Source organism: Silene latifolia, chromosome Y (assembly GCF_048544455.1).
Source record: "Silene latifolia isolate original U9 population chromosome Y, ASM4854445v1, whole genome shotgun sequence".
NCBI lineage: Eukaryota > Viridiplantae > Streptophyta > Magnoliopsida > Caryophyllales > Caryophyllaceae > Silene > Silene latifolia.
This window is the reverse complement of record NC_133538.1, coordinates 4875939-4901575: the sequence shown is the minus strand read 5'-3', so window position 1 is coordinate 4901575 and position 25637 is coordinate 4875939. Positions and strand designations below refer to the sequence as shown.

The 25637-nt window shown below is 40.1% G+C and overlaps 1 protein-coding gene across 1 annotated transcript; it reads left to right on the top strand.

Annotated features, from left to right (window-relative positions):
* Positions 1-9920: 9920 nt before the first annotated feature.
* Positions 9921-22748, top strand: LOC141627514 (putative sodium/metabolite cotransporter BASS4, chloroplastic). The gene is made up of 14 exons (XM_074440756.1): positions 9921-9936; positions 11175-11285; positions 11727-11834; positions 11920-11987; positions 14162-14240; positions 15157-15215; positions 15303-15371; positions 15946-16059; positions 20516-20537; positions 20700-20764; positions 21068-21156; positions 21285-21414; positions 22270-22371; positions 22448-22748. The coding sequence occupies exons 1-14, from the start codon at positions 9921-9923 to the stop codon at positions 22520-22522; spliced, it is 1107 nt and encodes a 368-aa protein (XP_074296857.1). The 3' UTR covers positions 22523-22748.
* Positions 22749-25637: the final 2889 nt, after the last annotated feature.

Sequence of the window (25637 nt, the reverse complement as noted above, 5' to 3'; positions counted from 1 at the left end):
TTATAGTTAATGAATGGAGGCCTGAAGCATGTCTTGTTAAGCATGATGTGCAGGTCATCCCAATTTGGGTTAAGTTGCAGGGATTGGATATTAAATTATGGGGGATGAATAGTCTTAAGAAAATTGGTAGTAGTATTGGGAAGGTGATTAAATGCGATGAGAACACTGTTCGCAGGAATTTTTTGAGCTTCCCTCGGTTGCTTATTGAGGTGAATAAGGATCAGGATTTTCCTAAGGACATTGTGTTTGTGGATTAAACTGGGAAGGATCAATGTGTGCAGGTTGACTATGTGTGGCTTCCAATCTCTTGTCATAAATGCAAAGGGATTGGGCACTCTCAGGATTAGTGTAAAATTGACTCAAAGAAGGAAGTTCCCAAGAAGGTCTGGAAGCCTATGAGACCTAGACCTGTTAAGCCTGTTGATCCTAAACCTGGGACCAGACAGCCTCCTGGTCCTAAGCTTGGGGTTAGACAGACTGGTGTTCCAAAACAGGTTGTGGTTCAGCATCAGGCTGTGGGATATAAGGACAAAACTCCTATGAGCTTGCCTTTGGTGAGTCCTCTGCTTACTCCTGTGGTTCCCTCTGTGAGGAAAGTTAATTTCCCTACTCCAGCTCGTATTTTTTCCAGATTGGCTAGAGCTGATCCTCCTGAAGCTAGCTCTTCTGGAATTAAGGGGCCTGGATTTACCTTTATGGATGCTCTCAACTCTGCTATTCAGATTTCTAAGAGGAAGTTGAATGAAATGGGGTCTGTTACACCTCTTACTGATCATGGTTAAAGTTGGTTTCTAGAATATAAGAGGGTTAAATAGCCTAACAAAGCAGAAGGATCTTAAATGGTTTCTTCATCAGAATAATGTTGGGTTATTTGGTCTTCTTGAAACTAGGGTTAGATGTAGTAATTGGAATAAAGTGCATAATAAAGTTTGTAGTGATTGGGCTATTTGCACTAATAACTCTAGTCATAAAGGTGGTAGGATTTGGTTAATTTGGAAACCTAGTTTGTTTACTATTAATGTGCTGGAGGTTACTTCTCAGACTATTTTTGCTGAGGTGATGGATAATGGTAAGGGTATCAAGTTCAGACTTACTGTGGTTTATGGCTTTAATAAGTTAGCTGAGAGGTCTGCTCTCTGGACTGCTTTGAGAGGCCATGCTGCTAGGGGAGGAGGTCCTTGGGCTGTGTTTGGGAACTTCAATAATGTCTTATATCCTGATGAAAGGATTGGTACTGAAATTAGTTGGGCTGAAATCAAGCACTTCCAGGATACTTGTCATTCCTGTGGTCTGGTTACTGTAAAGACTATTGGTAATTTTTTACCTGGAATAATAAACATGAAGCTGGCTCTAGGGTGTTTAGCAGGATTGATAGAGTCTTGGGGAATGATGATTGGGGAATTGAGTTCCTAGATTGTGTGGCTAAGTTCCTTCCTGAGGGGTTATATGATCACTCCCCTTGTATTATTACCCTCAGGGAGCAACATGATAGGCGACCTAGGCCATTTAAATATTTTAATATGTGGGCACTTGCTGATGATTTCCTGGATGTTATTAGTCATACTTGGGAGGTAGTTGTTCCTGGGACTCCTATGTTCTGTCTGGCTAATAAGTTGAAACTTTTAAAAAAGCCTCTGAAGGGGCTCAATCAGGAAGGGTTTCACAATATTGAGCATACCTATAGCTTAGCTCATAAGGCTTTGCTACTTATGCAAGAGGAGATGCAGAGTACTCCTTTGAATTCTGAGCTGTGTGACAATGAAAGAGTTATTGCTAAGGAGGTTGCAAGGCTTCTTAAAGCTAAGCATCAATTTCTTAGTCAGAAAGCTAATATGCAGTGGATTGAGGATGGGGATGATAACAAAGCTTTCTTCCATGCTTCTTTTAAAAGAAGAAGAGCTGTTAATAAGGTCTTCCAAATTAGTGATAACACTGGGGTGCTTCATGAGGAACCTGATGGTATTAATAAGGCTTTTGAACTGTATTATATGGAGCTGCTGGGGTCGGCTAAGGAGACTCAGCATGTTGATAGAAGTGTGGTCCAGTCTGGGAGGATGGTGCAGCCTGCTCATTCTGCAATTTTAATGAAACCAGTTACTCCTGAAGAAATTAAAGCTGCTATGTTCTCCATTCCTGGAACTAAAGCAGCTGGCCCAGATGGCTATTCTAGCCAATTCTTTAAAGATTCTTGGGAGGTGGCTGGTGGCACTGTCATTCAGGCAGTTATGGATTTTTTTGAGCAGGGTAGGCTATTGAAGCAGGTTAATCATATTGTGCTCACTTTAATTCCCAAAGTTGATATGCCCAAGCTAGTGACTCAATTCAGACCCATAGCTTGCTGTAATGTGGTGTATAAATGCATTACAAAACTGATTTGCAATAGGTTAAGGGATGTGTTGCCTGAGCTTGTTAGTGATAATCAGAGTGCTTTTGTTAAAGGTCGAGATATTGTTGAGAACATTTTGATATGTCAAGACTTGGTGAAACTTTATAATAGGAAAAACTGTACCCCTAGAGTGATGATGAAAATAGACCTTCAAAAAGCGTATGATACTGTTGAATGGGGGTTTGTGAGGGATATGTTGGATGCTTTAGGCTTCCCTACTGTTTTCATTGACAGGGTGATGGAATGTATTACTACACCATCTTATTCTATTTCTCTTAATGGAGGGGTGTTTGGTCACTTTAAAGGTAGGAGGGGTTTGAGGCAAGGAGATCCCTTATCTCCTTTACTCTTTACATTATGTATGGAGTATCTTAGCCGACTCCTAATGGTGGCTCAAGAGCAAAAGGACTTCAAATATCATTCCTTGTGTAGGAGACTTAAACTATCCCATTTGTGCTTTGTTGATGATTTATTAATGTTCTGTCATGGAGATTTGGGATCTGTCAAGGTGATGCTGAGTGCGTTTGTAACCTTCTCACAAGCTACTGGTTTACAAATGAATGTGGATAAATCTAATGTGTATATGAATGGCGTAGATGACTTGATGAGGGAGCAAATTCTCAAGGCTACTGGTATGGTACCTGCTAAGCTGCCCTTTAGGTATTTAGGGATACCTATTTTAGCTAAAAAGCTATCTGTTTTGGATTGTGCTGTCTTAGTTGAGAGAGTGGTGGAGAGGATTCGTGCTCTTGGGGCACGCAAGCTTTCTTATGGAGGAAGACTATTGGGCTAGGATTTTTGTTTTGCCCAAGACGGTCATTAGGAGTATTGAGGCTGTTTGTAGGAACTTCTTGTGGCAGGGCAGTGAGCATCATGATAAATCTCCTGTTGTGTCATGGAAGAAGGTGTGTATGCCCAAGAAGTATGGAGGGCTTGGACTCATCAATGCTGGGATGTGGAATATTGCAGCAATGGGTAAGTATATTTGGTGGATTATGAATAAGAAAGACCATTTATGGGTGAAGTGGGTTCATGCAATTTATATTAAAGAGAATGATTGGATGAGTTATTTTCCTTCTCTTAATGCTAGCTGGTCTTGGAAGCAACTTTGTAAGGTGAAAGAGATTCTCAAAGAAGGGTACATTGGTAACAGTTGGAACACTATGGGTCAGGAATATACCATTACAGCTGGGTATCATTGGCTGCTTCCTACTGGGTCTGAGATGCATTGACATCATTTGGTATGGTCGAGAATTGGAACTGGTAAAGTTAATTTTATTTCTTGGCTTGCGGTTCAGAGCAGGCTGATGACTAGAGATAGATTAATACGATGGGTGCCAGGGGAGAGTGGTTGTCTGCTGTGTGGTTTGATGGATGAGTCGCATGCTCATCTGTTTTTCTCCTGTGCATTCAGTTGCAGGTGCTTGCAGTTAGTGTCTGGCTGGCTTGGTGTTGACATTCCTGCCCAGAATACTGTCACATGGTGGCTGTCTATGCGATGCAGGTCTTTGTTACTGAAGAAAATTACTGGAGCAACCATTTGTTCTCTTTTTTATCAAGTATTGTATGCTAGGAATAGATGTTTACATGATCAGGTGTTGTTGATGCCGAAAGTTGTTTTTCAAGCAATTAAGAATGTAATTTGTACTAGAGTAAGGAAAGTTGTAAGTAGCAAAATGCAAGGAAAAAACGCTCGGTTAATTGGGAGGCTTATGTCCTAGTCGATTGGAGTTGTATCGTTTTGATATTTGGTAATATATGACTTATATTTCGACCAAAAAAAAAGAGAAGGATGATGAAACTCCGCTGGAGCAAGCTGTTGCCAGCCTGCTAGGTGTGACTCCTGATGGAAACACTTGAGATAACTCTGCATCCCTGTTTTGTACCAATAATTCTGGTGCCCCAATCTACTCGTTTCTACTTAATCATACTCTGTTGTTTTGGCAGACCGATTTTTGTCACTCCTTAATTCTGCTAATCTGCAAGCTGATGTTCTGAAGATGCCGACTTATAAATTTCTGCTAGCATATTACGCCATCAAGCGGATTTCTGCTGAAGGCTGCTCAGCTTCAACTTGGTGGATGCCAGGAATCTGATGATGAACGCTGGGTTCCTAAAGGCGGACACTGTTGGTTGCCGTTGGGAGCCAGATGGCTGACTCTAGGAACCAGATGGCTGATATTAGGATCCTATTTGGTTGACGCCTGGACACGATGGTTGACTCGGGGACAGGGGACAGTACCGACTGGGAACAAAGCGCCCGACTTTAGGAATCGGGACAGTGTGGCGGGGACCAGGCAGGTGACTCTTGGAACAGAGGCAGGTGTCGGGACGACGCCCGACTCTTGAAACAGGAGTGGCGCTGAATCTATTTGGCGGATGCCAGGGAGCTGATGCCCGACATTAAGGACCAGGTGGGAGATGCTGAGATCTTCTTGGCAGATGCTGGGGAGTAGATGCCTGATAGAGGAATCTTGCTGACAGCTGATCAGGAGGAATAGTTTCCACCTGCCCTTACCATTATGTTATCTGGTCACCAAGGGTGAGTCTGGTAGTTGGCACAAGTTTATTGTGCACTTGTCATGTAGGTGATACCTGCAAAATGTTAGTAATGCAATGCATGTGCATGCGAGGACCCTCTAATGTATGATAGGGGCTATAGTATGCTGTGAATGCAATGTCAATCATGCCTATATGTTTTGTCTTTGTCTACGGGGACAAGATATGTTTTGAAGGATGATAAATATACCTGCCCCTGGCCAGGGGGTAGGAGTAAGTGTTAAGTCACTGTAGGACGTACCTTAGGTAAGTTTATCGTCGTTCTAGGACTGTTGAAATGTTTTGGGGACTTGACTTTGTAAGATGCAAGTCTTGGTAAGTGTTTTCAAATATATTGTTTGTCGTGTCTGCCCAAGGAGCAGATTTAGGCTGGAGGTGGCCGTGTCAACCCAAGGGGCTGATTTAGACCTGTCGTGTCAACCTGAGAGGGTTGATTTAGACTTAGCTAGCTGCCGTGTCAGTCTGATGACTGATTCAGGCGTATGCCGCAATTTGACTACTTAACCTTGTTCATGACGCAAGGTGTGTTCATCATGTTTAAAGCCAACAGGGGCGTATCTTAGGCAAGTTTATCGTCATTCTAGGACCAGTGGAACGTTGCAGGATCCTGGTTTCTTAGAAATCCCTGCGCTCCTTATGCCTGTTTAGGTGGTTGTAAACCTTCAAGGGCTTGTATGCCTGTTTAGGTGGTTGTAAACCTTCAAGGGCTTGTTTTTGCATGCATGCTGGGGCCCTATGTCTATCTAGGTGGTTGTACACCTTCAAGGACTTAAGCTTGTTTAGGTGGTTGTACACCTTTAAGGACTTGTATGCCTGTATAGGTGGTTGAACACCTTCAAGGGGATCGTATGCCTGTATAGGTGGTTGAACACCTTCAAGGGATCGTATGCCTGTATAGGTGGTTATACACCTTCAAGGTAACTGTGTTGTCCTTATTTCTGGTGGTATTACTGCCTCTCCTCCGAACACCAGGCTGAAGGGTGTTTGAACTGTTCTTTTAGTTTTTGCCCCCAGTTTCTTTTAGCTTTCGTTTCAGGTTCTCAATAGTGAGTCAGCTTGTCCATTGGACTGCTTGTTTCTGGCTGTCATGCGGAATATGTATTCTTTGCCCCCTGCATAGTTTTCACAGCTTGGGTGTGGAGAACATGCACTTCTACTTGTCATTTATTATTTCACGTTCTAATTTCCAAGGGACCTGGCTGATGACAGCATGTATTGATGTTTATTTTTCGCTTGAGGAAGCTAATGTAAGAATGTGTTCTGCAGCATTCTGGCTGCTGCCTGTCTCCTGCATATTCAGAGTACTTAGGGATTTTTTATATACTGCTAGATATCAGGCACATGTTGGGGATCAGACGCCAGAAGTTGGGATCCTGCTGACAGAGCGATCTGATACTCATTAGGAGGCGGAGTATCCTGCAAGCAAGGTGATCTGCAAGCTGCTGGCGGAGCAACCTGTCCTGCTGGCTGGGTGGCCTGATCTGCACGCAAGAAGGTTATTTCTGCAAGCAGAAAGTTTGCTGTAGGCAGCGCTCTGCTCTCTTCGTTCTGCGCCCTGCATTTCGTAGGAGGGCGCTCCTTTTGATTTGGGGGGAGAGTGGCAGGTTCTGGAGCCCGTGTGACTACTTCTGCTGGCAGAAGAATTTAATGACGGTCCTGCAAGAAATATTTTTGGGTTGAGTGATTCCCACACGGTTCTGAGGGCGTTTGCCTTCAGGTTCTGGTCCCTGAACGGGCATCTGGCTGGTTTCGGATATCCTCAGGTGCCCAGCTTTTTCGGATGTCGTATTTTCAGGCGTCAGACTTTCAGTGCCTAAGCGGCGACGCCGTCGGACTTTCAGGCATCCGGCGGCGGGCGTCAAACTTTCAGTGTCCGGGTCGGCAGACGTCGGACTCGGGTAGCTAACCGGTGTCCGGACTTTCGGTGTCACGGGTGGCGGACGTCAGACTCAGGTAGCTAACTTCAGGTGTCAAACTTTCAGGCGGCCGGCTCTCATAGTTGCTGGTCTCTGCAGGATGCAGAGACTTAAATAAGTAATATTCTGGCTTCCAGCATGACATTGGCTATTGTCTCATCCACTGATAGATATGGGGACCAGGATTCTTCTAGTTCTCGTTTGGACAGCAGAGGTGGTGCGCTTAGATAGTGTTTCAAATTTGTGAATGTCTTTCGTGCTTCTCTGCCCAATCGAACTTTTGGTGCCTCTCAAGTATACCATAAAATAACGTGCATCTGCCCCTTTTCGCTTCTAGCTCCTAGGTGACGCTCTATGTCCAAGCTGTTGCTAGATTCTAGCTGCCTAGGTCGCTGGCTGAAAGGACTGCTTTGACAACTACTCGGTCTGCTTTGTTCGGTGTCGCCGACCGCTTTCTCACGACTCCTTCCTGCCTCCTGCATCCTGCATCCTACTTCCTGCTTCTTGCTTTCTAAATTTTTGATTCTGGCTCCTCCAACTTCGAGATTCTGGATGCTGATGACGTCAGCTCCCATAAAATGTTGTTGAGGCTGCTGATGTCTCCGAACTAGAGCTAAATCCTGCAAGAAGAGATCAAACAGAACTGGGTGGTGGAGCTGATATTACAGCTGCTGAGAAAAGGATCTTGCTGGATAGATCTCTCCCCTAGCTTGTTCGGATTTTTGTTTGTCAGTTTTGGGGCCTGGCCCTTTCTGTTTTGCTTTGTTTTCTTTTTGTGATGTTCCTCGAGTTCTAGCCTGGCTAGGATACTCGTTGTACAAACTGATTACTGCTGGCTGCCGACCCTATGAGGGTGACAGTTGCTTAGAGTCATGAGTCGCATTCGATTATTTTTGTCTTAGCTGGGTCCAGCCTGCTGGCTATATTTTGTCTGGTTCCTATCATATCATCATAGGACCAAACGAAACAATCCATGTTAGCATTATGAAATTTACTAAATTGTTGAAGAAGATTACCTGTATACTCTGAACCTGCAAGCAATGTTAGCTCTGGGTCCATCTTACCCATGTCGACTGAGTTTACTGTGACCACTAGGATTTTTCTTATGGTATAGTTTCTATGTATGATGTTATGATGAGAGCATCGTGGTGGTGCTTCTGAGTGTCATGAACATCTACCTCGTCGAATGTGACAGGTGGCATATTCTCATGGCTGACTCTGCAGGAGGACCCTAGGAGTTCTTTTTTGTTTCTGTGTCATGCCTTTTTTGCTGCTTAGTATGCTAGGCCGCACAGTACTAATCCACCTGTTATCACGTATATTATTCTAGGACAAATAGAAAGTATAAAGGGTAGAACCTGATTTGTGGAACCTATTTTACTGGACCTTGCCCCCACGTGATAGCAGGTGGTCCAGGTTACCCTGTTCGTATTGAAAACTCTCTAGCAGCATTTATTTGTCTTATGGTGCTGCTGGTCATGTTCCTTAGCTTTTGGAGTCGTCACTCCACCAGGTTTACAAGTCCTGCAAGAGGGTTAAGAACAGATGGAACAATACCAAAGATGTTACCTCCGCGATGACATTCCTGTAGAGATATGTTCTCTGGGGTTACTGATTACTGGAGTTGGGTGACAATGGCTCCAGATTGTCATTCTGATTCCCGATGGCTGAAATTCCTACAATGAGGATGATTTTAGCTTCAACCGAATCAAAAGATAAGGTGTTATCTGACGTAGCCTGTAGTCTGATCAGCATGAAGGGTGGTTATATGTTGGGCCTCCAGGTTGTAGTCTGGTGACTAGCTCCTCAGGGATCTGTCTATCTGGGCCATAGATTCTTGAGGTCCGATCCGCTGTCGTCACCTGCTAGTCCACTTGATGTCGTACACTAATCGCTAGTGCATCGTTGTTGACTTTCGGTGGATTGATCATTCCTGCTCTAACAGAGGCTGGTGGAACTCTAGGAAGCAGATTTGCTGTAGGACTTCAGAGGAACTCTGGGGAGTAGTTCTGCTGCAAGCATCTGGATGAATTCCAGGGACCAGATCTGCTGCCGGATTCAAACGTCTGAGGGAAGTTACGCTGCGGACTCGGGCGCCTCGAAGGGTCAGTAACTAGATCTGCTGCCAGACTCAGGCGTCAGAAGGAATTTCTGCTTTGCCAGTGCGCTACCGGACTCGGGCGTACGAATGAAGTTCAACATCGCCGGTGCGCTACGGACTCGGGGTCGAAGGATTTTCGGGGCCGGATCGCATCGGTCTCTGGTAGGGCTTCGGGGGAGCGGATCTGGCTGCGAGGCTTCGGAGGATCCCGGGAAGGCGATCATTCGGCTTCCGGATAACACGGGGAGCAGATCTACTGCTGACTCCATAAATAGCGATGAGATCTCGCTCGCTAGCAGACATGGCACCGGAGATTGACTTGATGACAACTTGGCTATAGAAATCGATCACCATGCCCCACGGTGGGCGCCAAAACTGTTTTGGTAAAAAACTGTCAAAACACGATATTCTATCTCGTTAGGGGTTAAAGTGACCTACTACTGTTTAGCCTCGTATCGGGGTTAAATTATATATATGACTTATGACGGAATAATGATGTAAATAATGTAAAGGGCAAAATAAAGGAATAATGACACAAGAGATTTTGGTGACGCGGAAAACCCGATGTGGGAAACGATCACGGGGGAGTCAGATCGCACCAATATTCCACTATTTGATAATTAGAGTACAAATATAATATACAACGGTGCTGGATCGATGATAAATAACCTAGGTCTTTTGCGTAAGCGAAGCAGACGAATATTATTAGGATGTTAGTGGCTATCTATGGGTTCGCATCTTTGTTTGTACAATTGTACGTAGGTTAGATTGGAATGCGGTATTTATAAGGGTAATAATTGGGTAATCATTGAATAATGATTACATGATTATGGTGGGATGATATTGTGGAAACATGGTAATGATTTGGTAATCATTACCCAATGGTTATGAGATATATTTGATTGTGTTCATGGTGTATTGGTGTACGTAGGATAGTTCTTTGGTATTATACGTAGCAATGGTAGGTTGGGATGGTAGGTTTTATCTCTGTAGCTTGTTGTTGAATGAATATGGATCCCTTCTCTTCCTTGCTCCCTTGTATTTATAGTGAATAAACCCTAGCCCTTGTCCTACTCCGATTATGGAAAGGGAATATAACTTCCATAATAACTCTTTCCATATTTGGCCGTCTCCCTCAATTCTCCCTGAAATCTCCCTGATGATCTTCAACACGCGGGCCTCCCTTGGCCGTTGCTCTCCTCGGCCCAATTCACCAAATCGGCTCTGATGGACCTAATCCTATGTTGGCCCGATATGTAGAAATTGACCCGAACAGTTGTATTTGCGGTCCATGGGCCCGACTCCCCCTATGTATGACATGAGTCCATTTGCTTAATTAATTACCCATTAGGCCAAATAGTGAATTTTGGCCCAAACAACTATGAATTATTAACTTCGTAAATTTGAGTATGACTAAATGAAACCACAAATAATACTATACAACCAGTTGTATAATAAGCATTGTACAACCCTATACATTAATCCGAGCTTATATGTAATTTTTCTGAGTTTTGTAAAAGTTTATTTTTTTTGTTTAAGTGTGTGAGTTCAAAAACTTTCAAAGATAAATTTCATTCTTCTAAACAAAACTCGAAAACTTTAAGACACAAAATTTCGGATTCTCAGATCATACAATCGCATACAACAAACAGGTTGTATAATCTACTCATTGAAATGAAACTATATATTTGATATGATTTTAAAATTGATAAGTTCAGTAATTTGGAAAAGAAAAAGAAACTACAATGAACATATAATGGGTAGTTATTCATGTACTGGATAATTATCTATTTTCTTTTAATTTTATTTTTTAAATTTTTTTATGGAGGATATAATTTGCCGTATTTTCCAAAAAAAATTACCACTATGTCATTGGACTCCCTTATTTGACCCTCTACTCATTCTAATCCAAGTTCAAGCTCAGTCCTTCAATGGCGGGAACAATCAAAATGACCCTCCTTCAGTATCTCACCAACCTCTTCCTCTTTTTATGCTTCATTACTTCCCCCCAAAACCCTTTTCCCCAAATCACATTTTCAAACATCTACAATTTCCTTCAATTCAATTATTCATTTACCACCCAGATTAACTGTATCCCATATCAGAGCATCTTCATCATCTAAGTCTATACTACTCTCTTTACTCTTCCCTTTTTTATTTTTTTGAATAATTTATTTCTATTTTCTAATTTATTTGTGTTTTTTTTTATTAGTGAAGATTAATGATGGAGGAAACAGCAATCCTGAGGCTAAGAATTCTGGGAATTTGTTGCAGTTGGCAAAGCCAATTCTTGATTTTACTGCCAACAATTTTCTGCCATTAGGTAGTTTCTTATTTTAATCTTTATAAATCTATAGGTAGTTGCCCCCGTGTGATTGAGACCGTTGTACGCCTACAATTAAGTCATTATATCATTTATAGAGTAACCTATATAGCGTAAGGCGATCCCGTTATATGCATATAACGGTCTCATTTGAGTTTCTGGGATACGGAGAAAGTATAAATAATACTGTAAGGTTTTGGAGTTTGTCTTCTCTTTTAGGTGAAGCAATTTGACTCTGTGCCTTGGTTATTTCCCTAGTTACTATTCCCTCTGATTTAACCGATTCTTTACGTTGGATAAAATAATCCTCACAGGAAAATAGAAACTTAAAGAATGCCGAGTACGAGGAAGTACTCTGAACTGGGATTAGTAAGTTTGGTATGTGCATGGCATTACTTTGTTGAACTTGGAGTCATTGATGAGCATGCTTATTATGCGCAGCTCTTGTTGGTGGGGTTGCTCTTGGGCTTGCGAATCTGGGTCTGGGCTGCTTGGCTGATCAGTATTCATTGTCAAAAGTGAGCACATTTTGCATCTTTATTATTTCAGGTTAGGATTGACCACGCTTTAAACTAACATTGGAGCTTTATGTCAAATTGGCATTGAAATTTTCGAGTTTCTCTGGTTATTATAGGTTTGACGTTACGGAGTCAAGAAATTGGAGCAGCAAAAGATGCCTGGCCTGTTGGATTATTTGGTGTGGTATTGTTTTATTTGGGACAAACTGGACACAAAATTTATGTGGGTGACGGGGTTTTAAATTGTCTTATACTCCGTATGTCTTTGGTGATGCCTTCTCTATCTTCAGTTTCGGTTTTTCCTTACTCCTTTTGTCCTTTTATCTATCTCCTTTATCATCTCCCTTTGTGTTTGCTTTCTTCCTTGCTTTGGTTTTTTTCTCACTTTCTCACTTTGTTTTGGTCCACTCTCGTTTTTCCCTTTTTCCTCTTGTTGTGTCACCTTATGTTATATCTTATCTTTGCCAAGTTTTTGATGCCTTCTTTCTCTTTCTTCGAGCAACAGTTCCTTGTGACCATGATTCATGTTTGATGACCCCTAAATAGCATGTTGTTTGTGTTTTTGTTGTTTGTTGTATATGTTAAAAAATATTTTAATTTGAGTTGTTTGATGTTGATGATACTTGAAACCTAGTTTGTAGTTTTGGGTTTAGCATGTAAATTTCATCATTAGCTGTGTAATCATATATGTACCTCCTTGACAATGATGATACATTCCTTAAATTGTTGCACCATGTCAGCTATAATCTCTTCGGGAGTTGGAGGCTAGTTTATTTTATGCATCTCTTAGAGGTATCTAAGGTAGAACATGATATCTCACCCTTATCAAGTTCAGCAAGTCTTGCTGATGGCAGACATATTTGGTCTTCAGCTGAAGACGGGCAAAATGTCACCCATTTAAGATGAAAATGTAACCATTTTAAGGTAAATAATTTTTAAAGCTATAATAGTTTGTCATTAAAATGGTAACATTTTTGTAGTTAAAAAAGCGACATTTGGCGTCTTCACCAAGACTAAATATACTACGCCATCAATGAGAATTTGTGTATCAAGTTTAGGAAGCAAGAAACTTCCTAAAATTGCCTTCTTAGATTTGAAATCCGGAACAAAATCATTTCTGAAAAGTAAAAAAGTAGTTGAAGGGACAAAACTGGACAAAATCAATTTAAACATATTGTTTTCTGATCCATGCAATATCTTGAAAGTTAGATGAGACATATATGCTCGCTAATCCATAATTCCATGCAATAAATCCTAGTATTAAAAAACCTATTTCTAAACTCTTGCTGGTGTAAATTATATGGATGGTCACTCAAAATGGCATTTTGATCCTCATAATTCCATGCGATAATCTAGTACTACGTATTAAAAAACCTCATTTTCTTAGATTATGTTGACTCGATTGCCAATGTGCAGTGTTTTTTATTTAGATGTTACTGCAGTTAGCTTTGGCCAAAAAATGTCCTTGTATGTATCAGTGGCGAATCTAGGATTTATGGAATGGGGGTGACGGGTGTTAGGGTTTTAAATCTCGGTATCGGTCGTGATCGTGGTGTCACGTAATCGCTCCCGAACCGCTTGTCGCGGACCAAAATCGCTCGTCGCGGTCGATTTTAGTTTTACAAGAGTTTTTGGCTATATTTTTATTAAAATGGGTAAAAACAACTTTATTAATAGTATGATGAAAATCTCGGTTATTATGAAAAAAAATTAGTTAATCAGATGATTTAAGCAAAATATTAATAGCGGGAGTAGTGAATTTATCTCATAATTTATTTCATCGTAATTTTAGGATATGTCATAGAAAAATATATTAATGATAAATTTATAAGTTATACAACTTTAAATAATTTTATTTAATTAAAAATAATTTTTGTAAAATAATAAACCCGTACAAAGCCGACTAGCCGAGTACCAATTCTAGTTAATAAGTAAAAACAAGCGAGTTAAAAAAAGTGTGTCTAGCACAAGGTACATCTCCATGGTCCCACCACAAAACAATAAACAATATTGTAAAAAAAAATCATAAAAAATTAATGGCCCACCCTAAACAATTACAGTAAAACAAAGTTGATTTCATCACTTATTCATCCGTCTTCAACCTCTTCATCCCTATCTTCATTCTTCAACCCAGAAATATTCCCCATCCAAACCCAGAAAACAATCACTAAAATAAAATCCTTGTTTCTCCTCTATCATCTGCTCATCTTCATCACTAAAATACAATCGGTAATTCTTTTTTTAACTATTTTAATTTTTTTTTTCCAAAATTAATGGGGGTGAGGGTTCACCCCCATCATCCCCTGTAAATCCGCCCCGGTATGCAGATTTTTGACAATAACTAGGGTTGTTTTGCAGGTTTCTATACTGCTTTTGACTCCTGTGTTCTCAAGGTTGATCTTACTACTAAATTTTCAGCCTCCAGAATTTGTGACAGGTAGTGAAGCTAAGGATTATGATTTATGACGAACTATATTTAGCATATTCCCTGCTTATATATTATTAGAATTATGCATATTAATCTTGTCCGCCCCCTGCATCAAAGGGTAATATGAAACTGTAAAATTCGGGCTGAATTATTGCCTTTCAATTCTTTTGTAATTAAAAAGTAGTTCATTTGCGAGAATTAAGGTTAATGAGCTTAACTCAGTCTAGAAAGCACCATGTAGCAAATTCAAATACAGCAATATTGATATGATAGTTGACTTCTGATGGTGCTTATGACTTGTTTTTTCGTACTTTCCTCCATACTATAGAGATATTTCTGTTTATCTTACTTATTGCTGTTCGTCTATTCATCAATTTGGTATTGTCATTATCTTTGTAAGCATGCTGTCAGTGCTCTTTGAGGGAAAGGAAGGTGGATTAAGCTGCATGTTATGTTGGATGCGGTCTTTGGTACATTGTTTATCATTGCTGGATGGGGGAGGTGGGTTGATAGAAAATTATTGTGCTTCCTGTAGGAGAATCCGTGTGTCGAAAGCTGTTTAAGCGTGTTGAAAACATCCTGGTGGATTATGTAGTTTGCCTGTGAAATTACGGGGTTTGTGAATTTTGAAGGCAAACTTTTATAGTTTTATCTTATTTTATGTGGGCAATTTGTGGGAGCCATTGAGGCACTGGGTAATGTTGTTGGGCAGTAACGGTGTAATAGACCCCTAGCCTTAATTCCAGGGAATGCTCAGTGCTCTGTGAAATCCGTAAAACTCAAGTTTATTGGTATCTACGATCATGTACGTATATTGTTGTGAATTGACATCACATGCCCGTGTTGTTGTTTGATTATGCTTGATTTTTGGAAACTATATTATCGTCTGTCTACAAGATGCTTTACTATTATTTGTTTTCGACAGGATTAGCCATATTCACATGCATGCCAACTTCGTTGTCAAGTGGTGTCTCACTAACTCAAGTATGGAGATTTAGATCTATTGAGAGTTATTTTCACTTTCCTTTCTAATACTCTACTTTTGACCGTATCTTCTTTGATTAAATACAGCTAGCTAAGGGAAATTTCGCGTTAGCTCTGGCAATGACTGTGATATCTAACTTGCTCGGAATTCTTGTTGTAAGTTTCACAAGTTCTTTCATTTAAAAGACTACTGAGTACTTATTATTATGTCAACATCTCTGTCGCAGGGTCTTTAATGAATCATATATTTGCCTGTTAGGAGTCTTATGACGTAGCTGCATCCCTTGTCTTCCATGCCAAATAACATATTCCTCTATTAAAGCATATTCTGTATTCAGCTCCTGTCATGAATGTTTGGCAATGCGTAAGACCATCTTATTAATGATAGCTATACTTCACCTTCTAGATCCCGTAGCCTTGACCACTTCCTACTGGATGATGTCAAAGTTGTTTTAAGCTTAATCTGTGGTCCCCTGAGTCTTAGTGGGTGCCTTCGTGCACAGCCTCTCCTATATATGCCTGTCCTTATCTCGTAACTAAATGCGTATTAATAAATTTGTATACGCAGTTCTTGTCATGACACTCCAGAACATGGGGTTTTGTGTGTTCCTGAGCATGCATTATGCTTTACAGATACAAGCATGCATCTAGTAATCTATATATGTCGTCTTTCTGCTACTGAAACTGCTCTTCTCAGTGTGATGCATAAAGCATATTTTACTTTTTCCAGGTCCCATTTACTGTTTCAAAGTTTGTGGGTGCTGGTGTTGGCATATCCATTCCTACTGAGCAGCTTTTCAAAAGCCTTGTCATCACTTTATTGATTCCGCTTATCCTGGGAAAGGTGCGTGGTTTTTGGCTAACATGTCTCTTCTCCTGAAGGTTGGGTTTGGTTTATCTTTTGCACATTAATTTTATCATTGAGTTTCTCTTACAGTTTTGCATAACAATTTTTTAACCTTTCTAACTTTCTAAGTTAGCTGAAGGGTATGATATGCGGATTGGAGACTGTTTGCATTGGCTATTTTCAATTTTTGTCCTTGGTTTGGCTTTGTTTCCATGTTATGGATTTATGGGATTCTCTCTGAAGCTGTTCAGTTTCTAATCCTGGTTGACTAAATTGTCCTTTCCTTCAGCAGTTTTTCTGGAGAAATTAACAAAAGTTCTCCACCATTTTACCAATAATAGTTAATGTCTTTCCTGAGTAATTGCTCTGATGGAATAGTGATCTCAGAAGACTTGGTGACGAAGCTATTCTCTGCCCTTTGATCTAATGGAATTCACATACATTTGCACATATTCAATTGTATGGACTGAGCTGTATTTCTTTGGCTTTATTGTCGTAACTTCATAAGCGTGACAAGAGAGTCACTGATACTTGTTATGCACTCACCTAGTCACCTAAACACTCTTTATTGTCGTAAAACTGTATCTGAACACAGTGTTTTATCACAAAGCACGTAATTGTTAAGAGACAATCACAACTTAGATGGGACACCATGAGGAAGAACGAAGAAGCTGAAAATATGGACTTGTAAGTTCAGCTGATTCTCTCAACATCCCTCCAAGAGCTCAGGCTTAGAATGTCTTGATTAAACTCCCCTAAGCGCACTTTGTATCTCTCTTAGTCACAGTTACTCATTCATAGTCTGAATAACAAATACTAACAAGGAATAACTTTTTATAAGCCCTTGGTTATTTTGTGGGCAAAACAGAGCAAAGGAAAGACTGAAATAACAGAAGGAAAAAAAGGGTTTATAAATCTACTTGTCAGCATTTGTTATTCAGAACAGAGCAAAGGAAATACTGAAAAAACAGAAGGAAAAAAAGGGTGAATAAGTCTGCTTGTTTGATGCTTACTGCCTGTGGGCTGTGGCTTCCTTAAGGATGATGTATTTTCTGTGAGATTCCACTTGATTCTCTGTTTGCTTGAGTATTCTAAAGTATTACTCGTGCCAATTTATAGCTTCCTTCATAGCAGGGTTTCGTTAGAAGACTGCAATAATGTAGCTTTCCCTGAGCTGAATTTACTGCTGCATATTTTATGGTTAAAAGTACCTCCAAAAGTCCCAATTAAGACATGATGTTTTGAAAATTTTCTAGGGCAAAGTGATGCTCCATTTCATTTGTCTCTGTTTGACTTTGGCCGTCAAACAATGTCACTGTTGACATCATTTTCTCATTATATACAACAGTTGCAGCTTTTAAAAATGGTAATACGAAAATGGTCGTGTTGGTGTATGGGGGAGTATAGGAAGTAGAGTGGATATTAGTTTAGTTTAGTTGATTAGTTGAAGTTTAGTTTGAAGGAATTAGTTTGTGTATTATTTGTTTGTGAAATTTTTGGGATACACTTGGGTTCATAGAAATGGGAGGGGAGGTCCTCTATTTATAGAGCTCCTCCTCCTTCTCATACATCCTAAGAACACTCTAGAATAGGACATTCTAGAGTGGCCTAGACACGGAACTCTCTAGAGTTCCTTACCACTTATACACACGTCTAGAAGGTTCTAGGTTGTTCTACATAAACCTAGAATATACATGACTCTTCTAGATCCTTCTAGACTTTTGTAGACTCTTCTAGTTGTTTCTAGATTATTCTAGCACATTCCGGATAAGTCTAGAACTTTCCGGAAACGTCTAGAATACACTAAAAGTCTCATACTTCAACACTCCTCCTTTAGACTTTTTGTGTAACACTGAGCTTGAAACTTGAAACTAACTCGAACATTCCACTTCTTTTTCTTTTTTCTTTTATATCGCCAAACTCGGAGGTTGCTTGATGTAAGTCTCCTCCTCGAGCTCGTAGCATGATAAACAACGGGAGCAAAAGTATCTCTGTAGTCTATTCCAGCTTGTTGGGAATATCCTTCGCCGACTATTCTTGCTTGGGAATATTCTTCTCCGACTATTCTTGCTTTGTGCTTGTTGATGGAGCCATTAGGATTTAACACTGTTTTATAAACCCATTTTACACCAATTACCTTTCGATCTCTTGGCTTGTCAACCAACTCCTTTATCATATTTATCTCCTTCTCCATAGGTTCTTGCCACTCCTTCTGTTTGGAAGCCTCATCAAAGTCTTTTGGACTCTTCTGTATCTTGAATGGAGGGACATTCTACATAAATTTCAGAGAGATTTTTCTTACCTCGTGCTCTTGTAACATTCTCCACATTGTCATTCGGGGATGGAGAATGTGCATTAAGAGTTGGTAGAGGTGTAGGAGGATCATTGTTGGTTGTGTCAACATCACCTTGTGAATGCTCTGGATGATCAGGGATAAGAGTCACATTTGTTTCTACCTTCTTTTCTTCCCAATTACAGATTGCATCCTTGGAAGAAGATCCTTGAGTCTTGAATTTCTGTTCATCATGGGAAGAAGATGTATCCTCGGAAGAAGATTCTTGAGTCTTGAACTTCTGATCATGGGCGTGTAAAGATCCAACTAGCTCTGTCAGGGTGAGCTTTGATAGATCTCTTGATTCTTCAATAACATTGACAATCATGTCGAACTTTTTTGGCAAAGTTACGAGAATTTTCTGCACAATCCTCGTATCGGCGACATCTTCACCATATATTTTCATTTGGTTAACTGTCTCCATTACTCTCCAAGTGTAGATTGTTATGTCTTCATTCTCCCCCATTTTCAAATTTTCGAAATGTTTTCTTAAGGCATTAAGACGTAATGTCCTTATCCTTTCATCACCATAGAATTCTTTTTGGAGTATATCCCATGCTTCTTTTGCGGTAGAAGCCCACATTATTTTTGGAAAAATGATCTCCGAAACGGTATTAAAGATGAAACATAGGGCTTTGGCGTCATTTATTTCATCCTCTTTTATTTTCTTTAAGGTGGCTTTGGTGGTTGGAACACCTTCTTGTTGTTGTTGGGGACCATTTTCCACTATCTCCCATAGTGCATTTGCTCTTAAGAAGAGCTTCATTTTAATGCACCAATGGTCATAATTTTCTCCTCTAAATAAATCTAGAAAATCTAGAGGAGCGGGCAATGGAGTGTTTGATGCGAAAGCCATAGTTTTATTTTGTTGCCCTAAGATCTTTAGAGCTCTTGATACCACTTGTTGGTGTATGGGGGAGTATAGGAAGTAGAGTGGAGATTAGTTGTTAGTTTAGTTGATTAGTTGAAGTTTAGTTTGAAGGAATTAGTTTGTGTATTATTTGTTTGTGAAATTTTTGGGATACACTTGGGTTCATAGAAATGGGAGGGGAGGTCCTCTATTTATAGAGCTCCTCCTCCTTCTCATACATCCTAAGAACACTCTAGAATAGGACATTCTAGAGTGGCCTATTCCTATGTTACTCGGACTCGTCTACTCGTATTCGACAAAATATGTATCGGAGTATCTGATACGGCTATTTTGTGCGAAATTTTCAATATTTTGGTCTAAAATGAAGTATCTATGTGTCGTATCGTATCCGACAAAATACGTATCGGATACGGAATACGGCAAGTAAGTGAAGTATCCGAGTAACATAGGCCTAGACACGGAACTCTCTAGAGTTCCTTACCACTTATACACACGTCTAGAAGGTTCTAGGTTGTTCTACATAAACCTAGAACATACATGACTCTTCTAGATCCTTCTAGACTCTTCTAGTTGTTTCTAGATTATTCTAGCACATTCCGGATAAGTCTAGAACTTTCCGGAAACGTCTAGAATACACTAAAAGTTTCATACTTTAACAGGTCGGTTTGTGATAAATCAAAAATGATAAATGTTCCTGTATTGCATTTGTATATTTGAAGAAATTAATAGTCAAAGTTGACATTAGCTGACCACCACCAAAGTTCATATGGAGACAATAGAATCGGGATGGAGTAGTACTTCTTCAACTGCGCTTTCGGCCTAAAGTGTATTAGTTAAGTGTAGTTGGCTTAAACTTTAGACCTTCTGAGTGCAAGTGACTGGGGTTGTTCCTCAAACTGAGTGGTTGTTCTGACAGTGGCTAATGACTGCATTACCACTGTAATAACTTCACTTGGTGGCTTAATAATAGTCATATAGAATGGTAATGGATCAGTGAATATTTATCTATCTTTAGTTTTGGTAAGTTTTTGGTTGAAAAGGACACATGTAAATGGATGAAATAATGCTTATAAATAATAGCACTATTTCACATTCTCTCTCATCATATGCTTGAACTTTGTGCCAAAAACAATAACATGGTCTGATTAAATACCTTGTATCCTTTTATTCTGAAAAGGCATATTTTTAGTATAACTGCAGTCGAACTTCTACATAAAATTAGTTGAAATAGTGTCGGTTTTTATCTACAGGTGCTTCGTGAAGCCGTTGATGGTGAGTACTTCTTTTTGTAGATGCGGACCTCCTTTTAACATATGTGTCTATTTGTTTCTATCCATCTATGTACATAGTTACATACCATGACACCAACCCACTTATCTATCTAACTAGAATGAATATTGGCTTCTAAACTCGTTGTGTTTGTGTCATTTGCAGGTGTGGGGCAATTTGCTGACAACAACCGCAAGCTTCTGTCAATCATAAGTGCTTTATTTCTCAGCCTTGTAAGTGTGGAACCTGATATTTTTTCATGCAAAGTTTCTTCTAGATACTATTGATCTCAGAAAATTTTAAACTTCGATGAATTAACGAGGTCAATCGACGAGAATATCTCTTGCTGTATGATTTAAGACTGGCATAAAATTCTTCCGACTTTTAAGTTTGGATTAAGACTCTAGATTGTAGGCTTGTACCACTTTCATGGCTTGTCACAGTTCTCAGTTTATTCAAGTAAATACTAGAACTGCGTTTGATTTTGACATTGCTGTGTGTTTGTATATGTGATCATTTTTCGTAAATGCGCATTGGTCCCATGGATACAAGTGAGCAAATCTAGGTCATTGCTTATGATGGTTAACCCTACAGGATTCCTTCTAGCTATTGGTTTGGGGGCGTAAGTTAAACAGCTAATTTTATGTCTTTCCTTGCATGCGTTTGCTTACGTTGAACAATTACCATTTTCATATCAACTATTTTTCGCTGCCAATAAGGACTGTCTAACAATATGCTATTTCGGTGCAGCGTCCTGCATATAGTTCTGTTAGTTTTCAATGCCCTTGCTATTAAGACTTTATCGTTGCTCTCTGGAGGAAAAAAGTCAATCTTCTCCAACCGGCAGAATGCCATTGCTTTCCTTCTAGTTGCTAGCCAGGTGAGTTTCTCAGTGTTCAATTTCTATATTGACTGATAATAGAGCCTGACTACCTCACCATGGCATCAAACATGGAATTGGATTGTGGTCGTTGTGGCTATGTCTATAAATATGGCCGATACCTTCATAAGTTGTTGTCTTGGTAACCTTCAAAACCTTAATAACGCGGTCCGCGGTCGTGATGGAGTGTCGCATCTGATATTTGATGCCATGGCAACATCACTTTTGTGCCTCAAAGGCTTCCCTCGTTCAAAATAGTGTTGAGGCCGGTTGCAGCAGGAACTTGATTTTTTAACGCGACTGCGATGACGTTTAAGCTATGTGATTCCGACTATTTGCATAACCCTGCTTACAGTATTGATATCTGATGCTCAAACATAAGTATAGCGCTTGAACAGTTCATTTCAAGCCAACACAAAAAAGATTTCTCGAAAATAGCATAGTCCTCCACCTGGGCACTCCATCCGCAAAGGTGGGAAGCTAACCTCCCCATATGCGCTCTCTCTCCTCAAATGGGGAACCCCATTATTGCACACACCCTCCCGACAAATGGGGCTCCTCTATTTGTAGTGAAGGTCCCCAAAGAAAAAGTAAGGTATTTTGAGTTGCTTTTGGGGAGGCTCCCAAATTTTTGGGTGTGAATTAATATTATTGGGGAACCTCATTGTTGCATAGATGTAGATATAAATTGGGGAGGGTAAATGGAAAAGTTAGTGGAAAATGAGGTGGACGAATAAGAAAAAGAAAGAGAAAATATGAGGAGCCTCACCTTTGCGGATGCTCAGCTTCTAACCGGATCCGAGCAACGTAGTGGTCAAGGTGAGACTAATAAGGTGCTTCTTTTATGATTTGCAGAAGACATTACCAGTCACAGTTGCTGTGGTTGACCAGCTCGGTGGTGCGATGGGCGCATCTGGTCTATTGGTTCTCCCTTGTGTTGCTGCACATCTTAATCAGGTTACTTAATCTTCTCACTTAAATTGCTTGATCCTAAAATATTGATGCAGGCGCTTATAGTGGATTTAACGTACAGATAATCTTGGGCTCTTTTCTAGTCAATTTTCTGCTAAAACGAGATCAAACCGCTCATCTTCCAAAGGCAGCCTAGTAGTGACTCAGAAAATGAGTCCACGACATTTTACCTGCGTAGGATTTGGAATGTCCACTCTTCTCGGACTCGTACTTGTACCAACTTTTGACCATATTTAATCGTCAACTTGTATCGAATTGATGCCAAAATTCCCCGAAACGTTTTTGTAAAGGGCAATGGATAATGTATACTAGCGTAGCCACTTGGAGCTGATGGGTTCTGGTTAACCTGTATCTTTTGGTACAATTGAGGTTTACCGTTGTGAATTTGTCAGATTTCAAATATAAAAGGAGACGACCACAACTAAGTTACAATTAGAAATTAGAAATTAGTAAAATATGTTGGTGCAAAACGAAGCAGTAACAATGAAAATAAGGAGATCAGGAAATATAACCTGGTTTCGTAGTGATGTGGTATGAGAGTCAATGCCTTGAAAACTATTTTAGCACGACCGTGGTGGCGATCAGCAGTTGCTGGTAGTTCCCCAAAGATTTACACTACAACGCTTAAACCCACCCACTCGAGAATAAGAGCCTTGGAAGTTGGAACGACGTAAATACTTTACCCAGAAATTGTAAGAGAGTAAGAAGTTGTAAGAGAGTAAGGAGAGAGAAATGAGAGGGATGATTGTTGTGTTGAGAGTGCTGAACTAGTGCTCTATTTATAAAAACTCTCAACCCACTAAAGATAGGCATAGCCCGCTGCAGGCGATTGCCGAATCCCGAATCCGGGCTCGGGCCCGGCGCGCGTGTGCGAGCTTAATTAAGCACCTCGTGGGACAATTGGAAAAAACTACACAAGGCAAAAGAGTCCTATTTCCAACAATCCCCCACTAGGGGCGACAGAGGCGACAGAGACAGAAAGAAATTCCTATGTAAAGGAAGGATTGGATACTTAGGTATCAATATCTTTCGATTTGAATTGACACTTTAGTGAGATGAGGAAACAACTTACTTATAGCGAGAGAATATCTTGCGATTTGAATTCCTAGCTTCCTAGCTGAGCTTCGGTCGATACCCCCTCACAACACATATCATACCTTTATAAATGTGATCGTTCTGCGATTTCAATGTGCAACGTGCTCTTTAGAGCATTGCGTTTTCCTTGGTACTAATAGGTGTATTCACGAGACTTCTCATAGTCTTATGATCATTACACTACGTAGGTGGCTCAAATCAAAAGCACCACCGTTAAGGCTATGAATCATACTACGCCATAGGAATAGAAGCTTGAGACATAATCACACTCTTGACTTAAGGACTTAAGCCCCTTTCCCCTCGACGTTTCAACTCCTAGTCTCCTAGTCAACCCCTTAGTAAAGGGATCAGCCAGATTGCTTTCGGACTTCACATAGTCCAAAGCGATCACTCCATTGTCAAGCGTGCCTGATTCGAATGTCGTTTCGTCGCATTATACACACTATTCTTAGCAAGACCAATAGCTGCTTAGAGTCACAGTGTAAGGAGACCGGAGTCTGTCGTCCTCCTCACACTGGTACGTAACCCACTAAAAATAGGCACAGCCCGTCGTAGGCGATTGCCGAATCCCGAATCCGGATCCAGGCTCGAGCACGGCGCGCGCGCGTGCGAGCTGATTTAAGCACCTTGCAAACCTCTACAAAAGGCTCCCTTTACCCCACTAGTGATATGGTAAGGAGTAGTTTGATATATAAACACCAAAAACCAACTAAATTCTACCAATGTGGGACAAATGGAAAAAACTACACAAGACAAAAGAGCCACTATTTCCAACAAATTATACGAGTGGAATTTGTTTTATTGTAAACGACAGTTAAAAGTGGAGACTGAAATATTGTTTCACCAATAGTATACGTGAAACCAGATAGGCCAGATATGACAATAAATAATGACATTAATTCAAAGCATATAGATAGATGCAATTTATTTCCGCAGTACGTTTTTTTACTTATTATAGTACTTTTTGTATCATGCTTTTCATTTGATACCCCTAGCTTAAAAACTTGAAATCTAATTCTATCAATTGTTCCCTTCTACCTTTTCAAAAAAGAAACCAACTTCTTTGATTACAGCTGATAATTTAACTATTGAAGAAGTATATTCACTAATTGTTTTATTATTAATAAAATTTATCATCCTCACTCTTTTGATGCCTTTTTTCGATTAATTTGATATTTTGTTAAAATTAATTAGGGTTTTGATGCAGGAGCATACTTGGAACAAGCAAATGAGATCTTAATTAGTCGAAATGTGACTCAACTAGTGAAGGGGTTTGAGCTTGGTTCGAGTAGGGTGTTAATGCTAAAATGGGAAGGCAACGGAGCTGCACATCACCGTTTCCTAGGCCACGTAGGAGCTGCACCTCACGGTTCCTTGGCCAAGTAGGATATAGGATTTCCTAAATCGTGTAGGAATAATAAATTAGTTTAATTTACTGTTTTCGAATAAAGTTAGGAAAGTTAGATGTTTCCTAATCCTAATTTAATTAGAATACCCTAAATCTGATTGTATTTTAATTATTAGTATTTTAATAACTTTCCTAGTTAGTTTAGGAAAGAGGTATATAGCTTGATATGCAAGCTAAGAAATTAGGACTCGAGTCAGATTGTGACATCGAGTAGAAGTATAAGTAGGGCCGTGTAAATCAGATTTACACACACATTGATTTCCAGAAATAAGATTGTTTACATTTGTAAGCATCATTCGATTAAGTTTGCGAGCTTAGTCTTTAGATCACCCGTGCGAGGTTGATTGCGTGATTCTGCGTTTTCTACCTTGCGAGGCTAGGACTAGGATTCACCATACTATTCGGTTACTTCTACATTCACGAGTTAAACAGTCCAAATAACACAATTCCGCTGCAATTTTATCAATTACAACAAACATCCACATCCACGAAATTAGCTATCATAAACGAACAGCTCCACGATCTGTTCAATCTCGTTATTTCATATAGTTGTACATCAGGTTTGTTTTAATTAATAATGGAGGGATGGTAGTTGTTGGTGCACTACAAGAAAACCCGTTAAAGGCGTCTAAAGTAGGCGACTGCAAGATCAGTCGCCAATTTGGCGACAGGAAAAAAATTTCGGGCGACGGAAAACAGTCGCCAAATTGGTCGCCAAATTGGCGACTGTAGCCTCTTATCCCAAAAT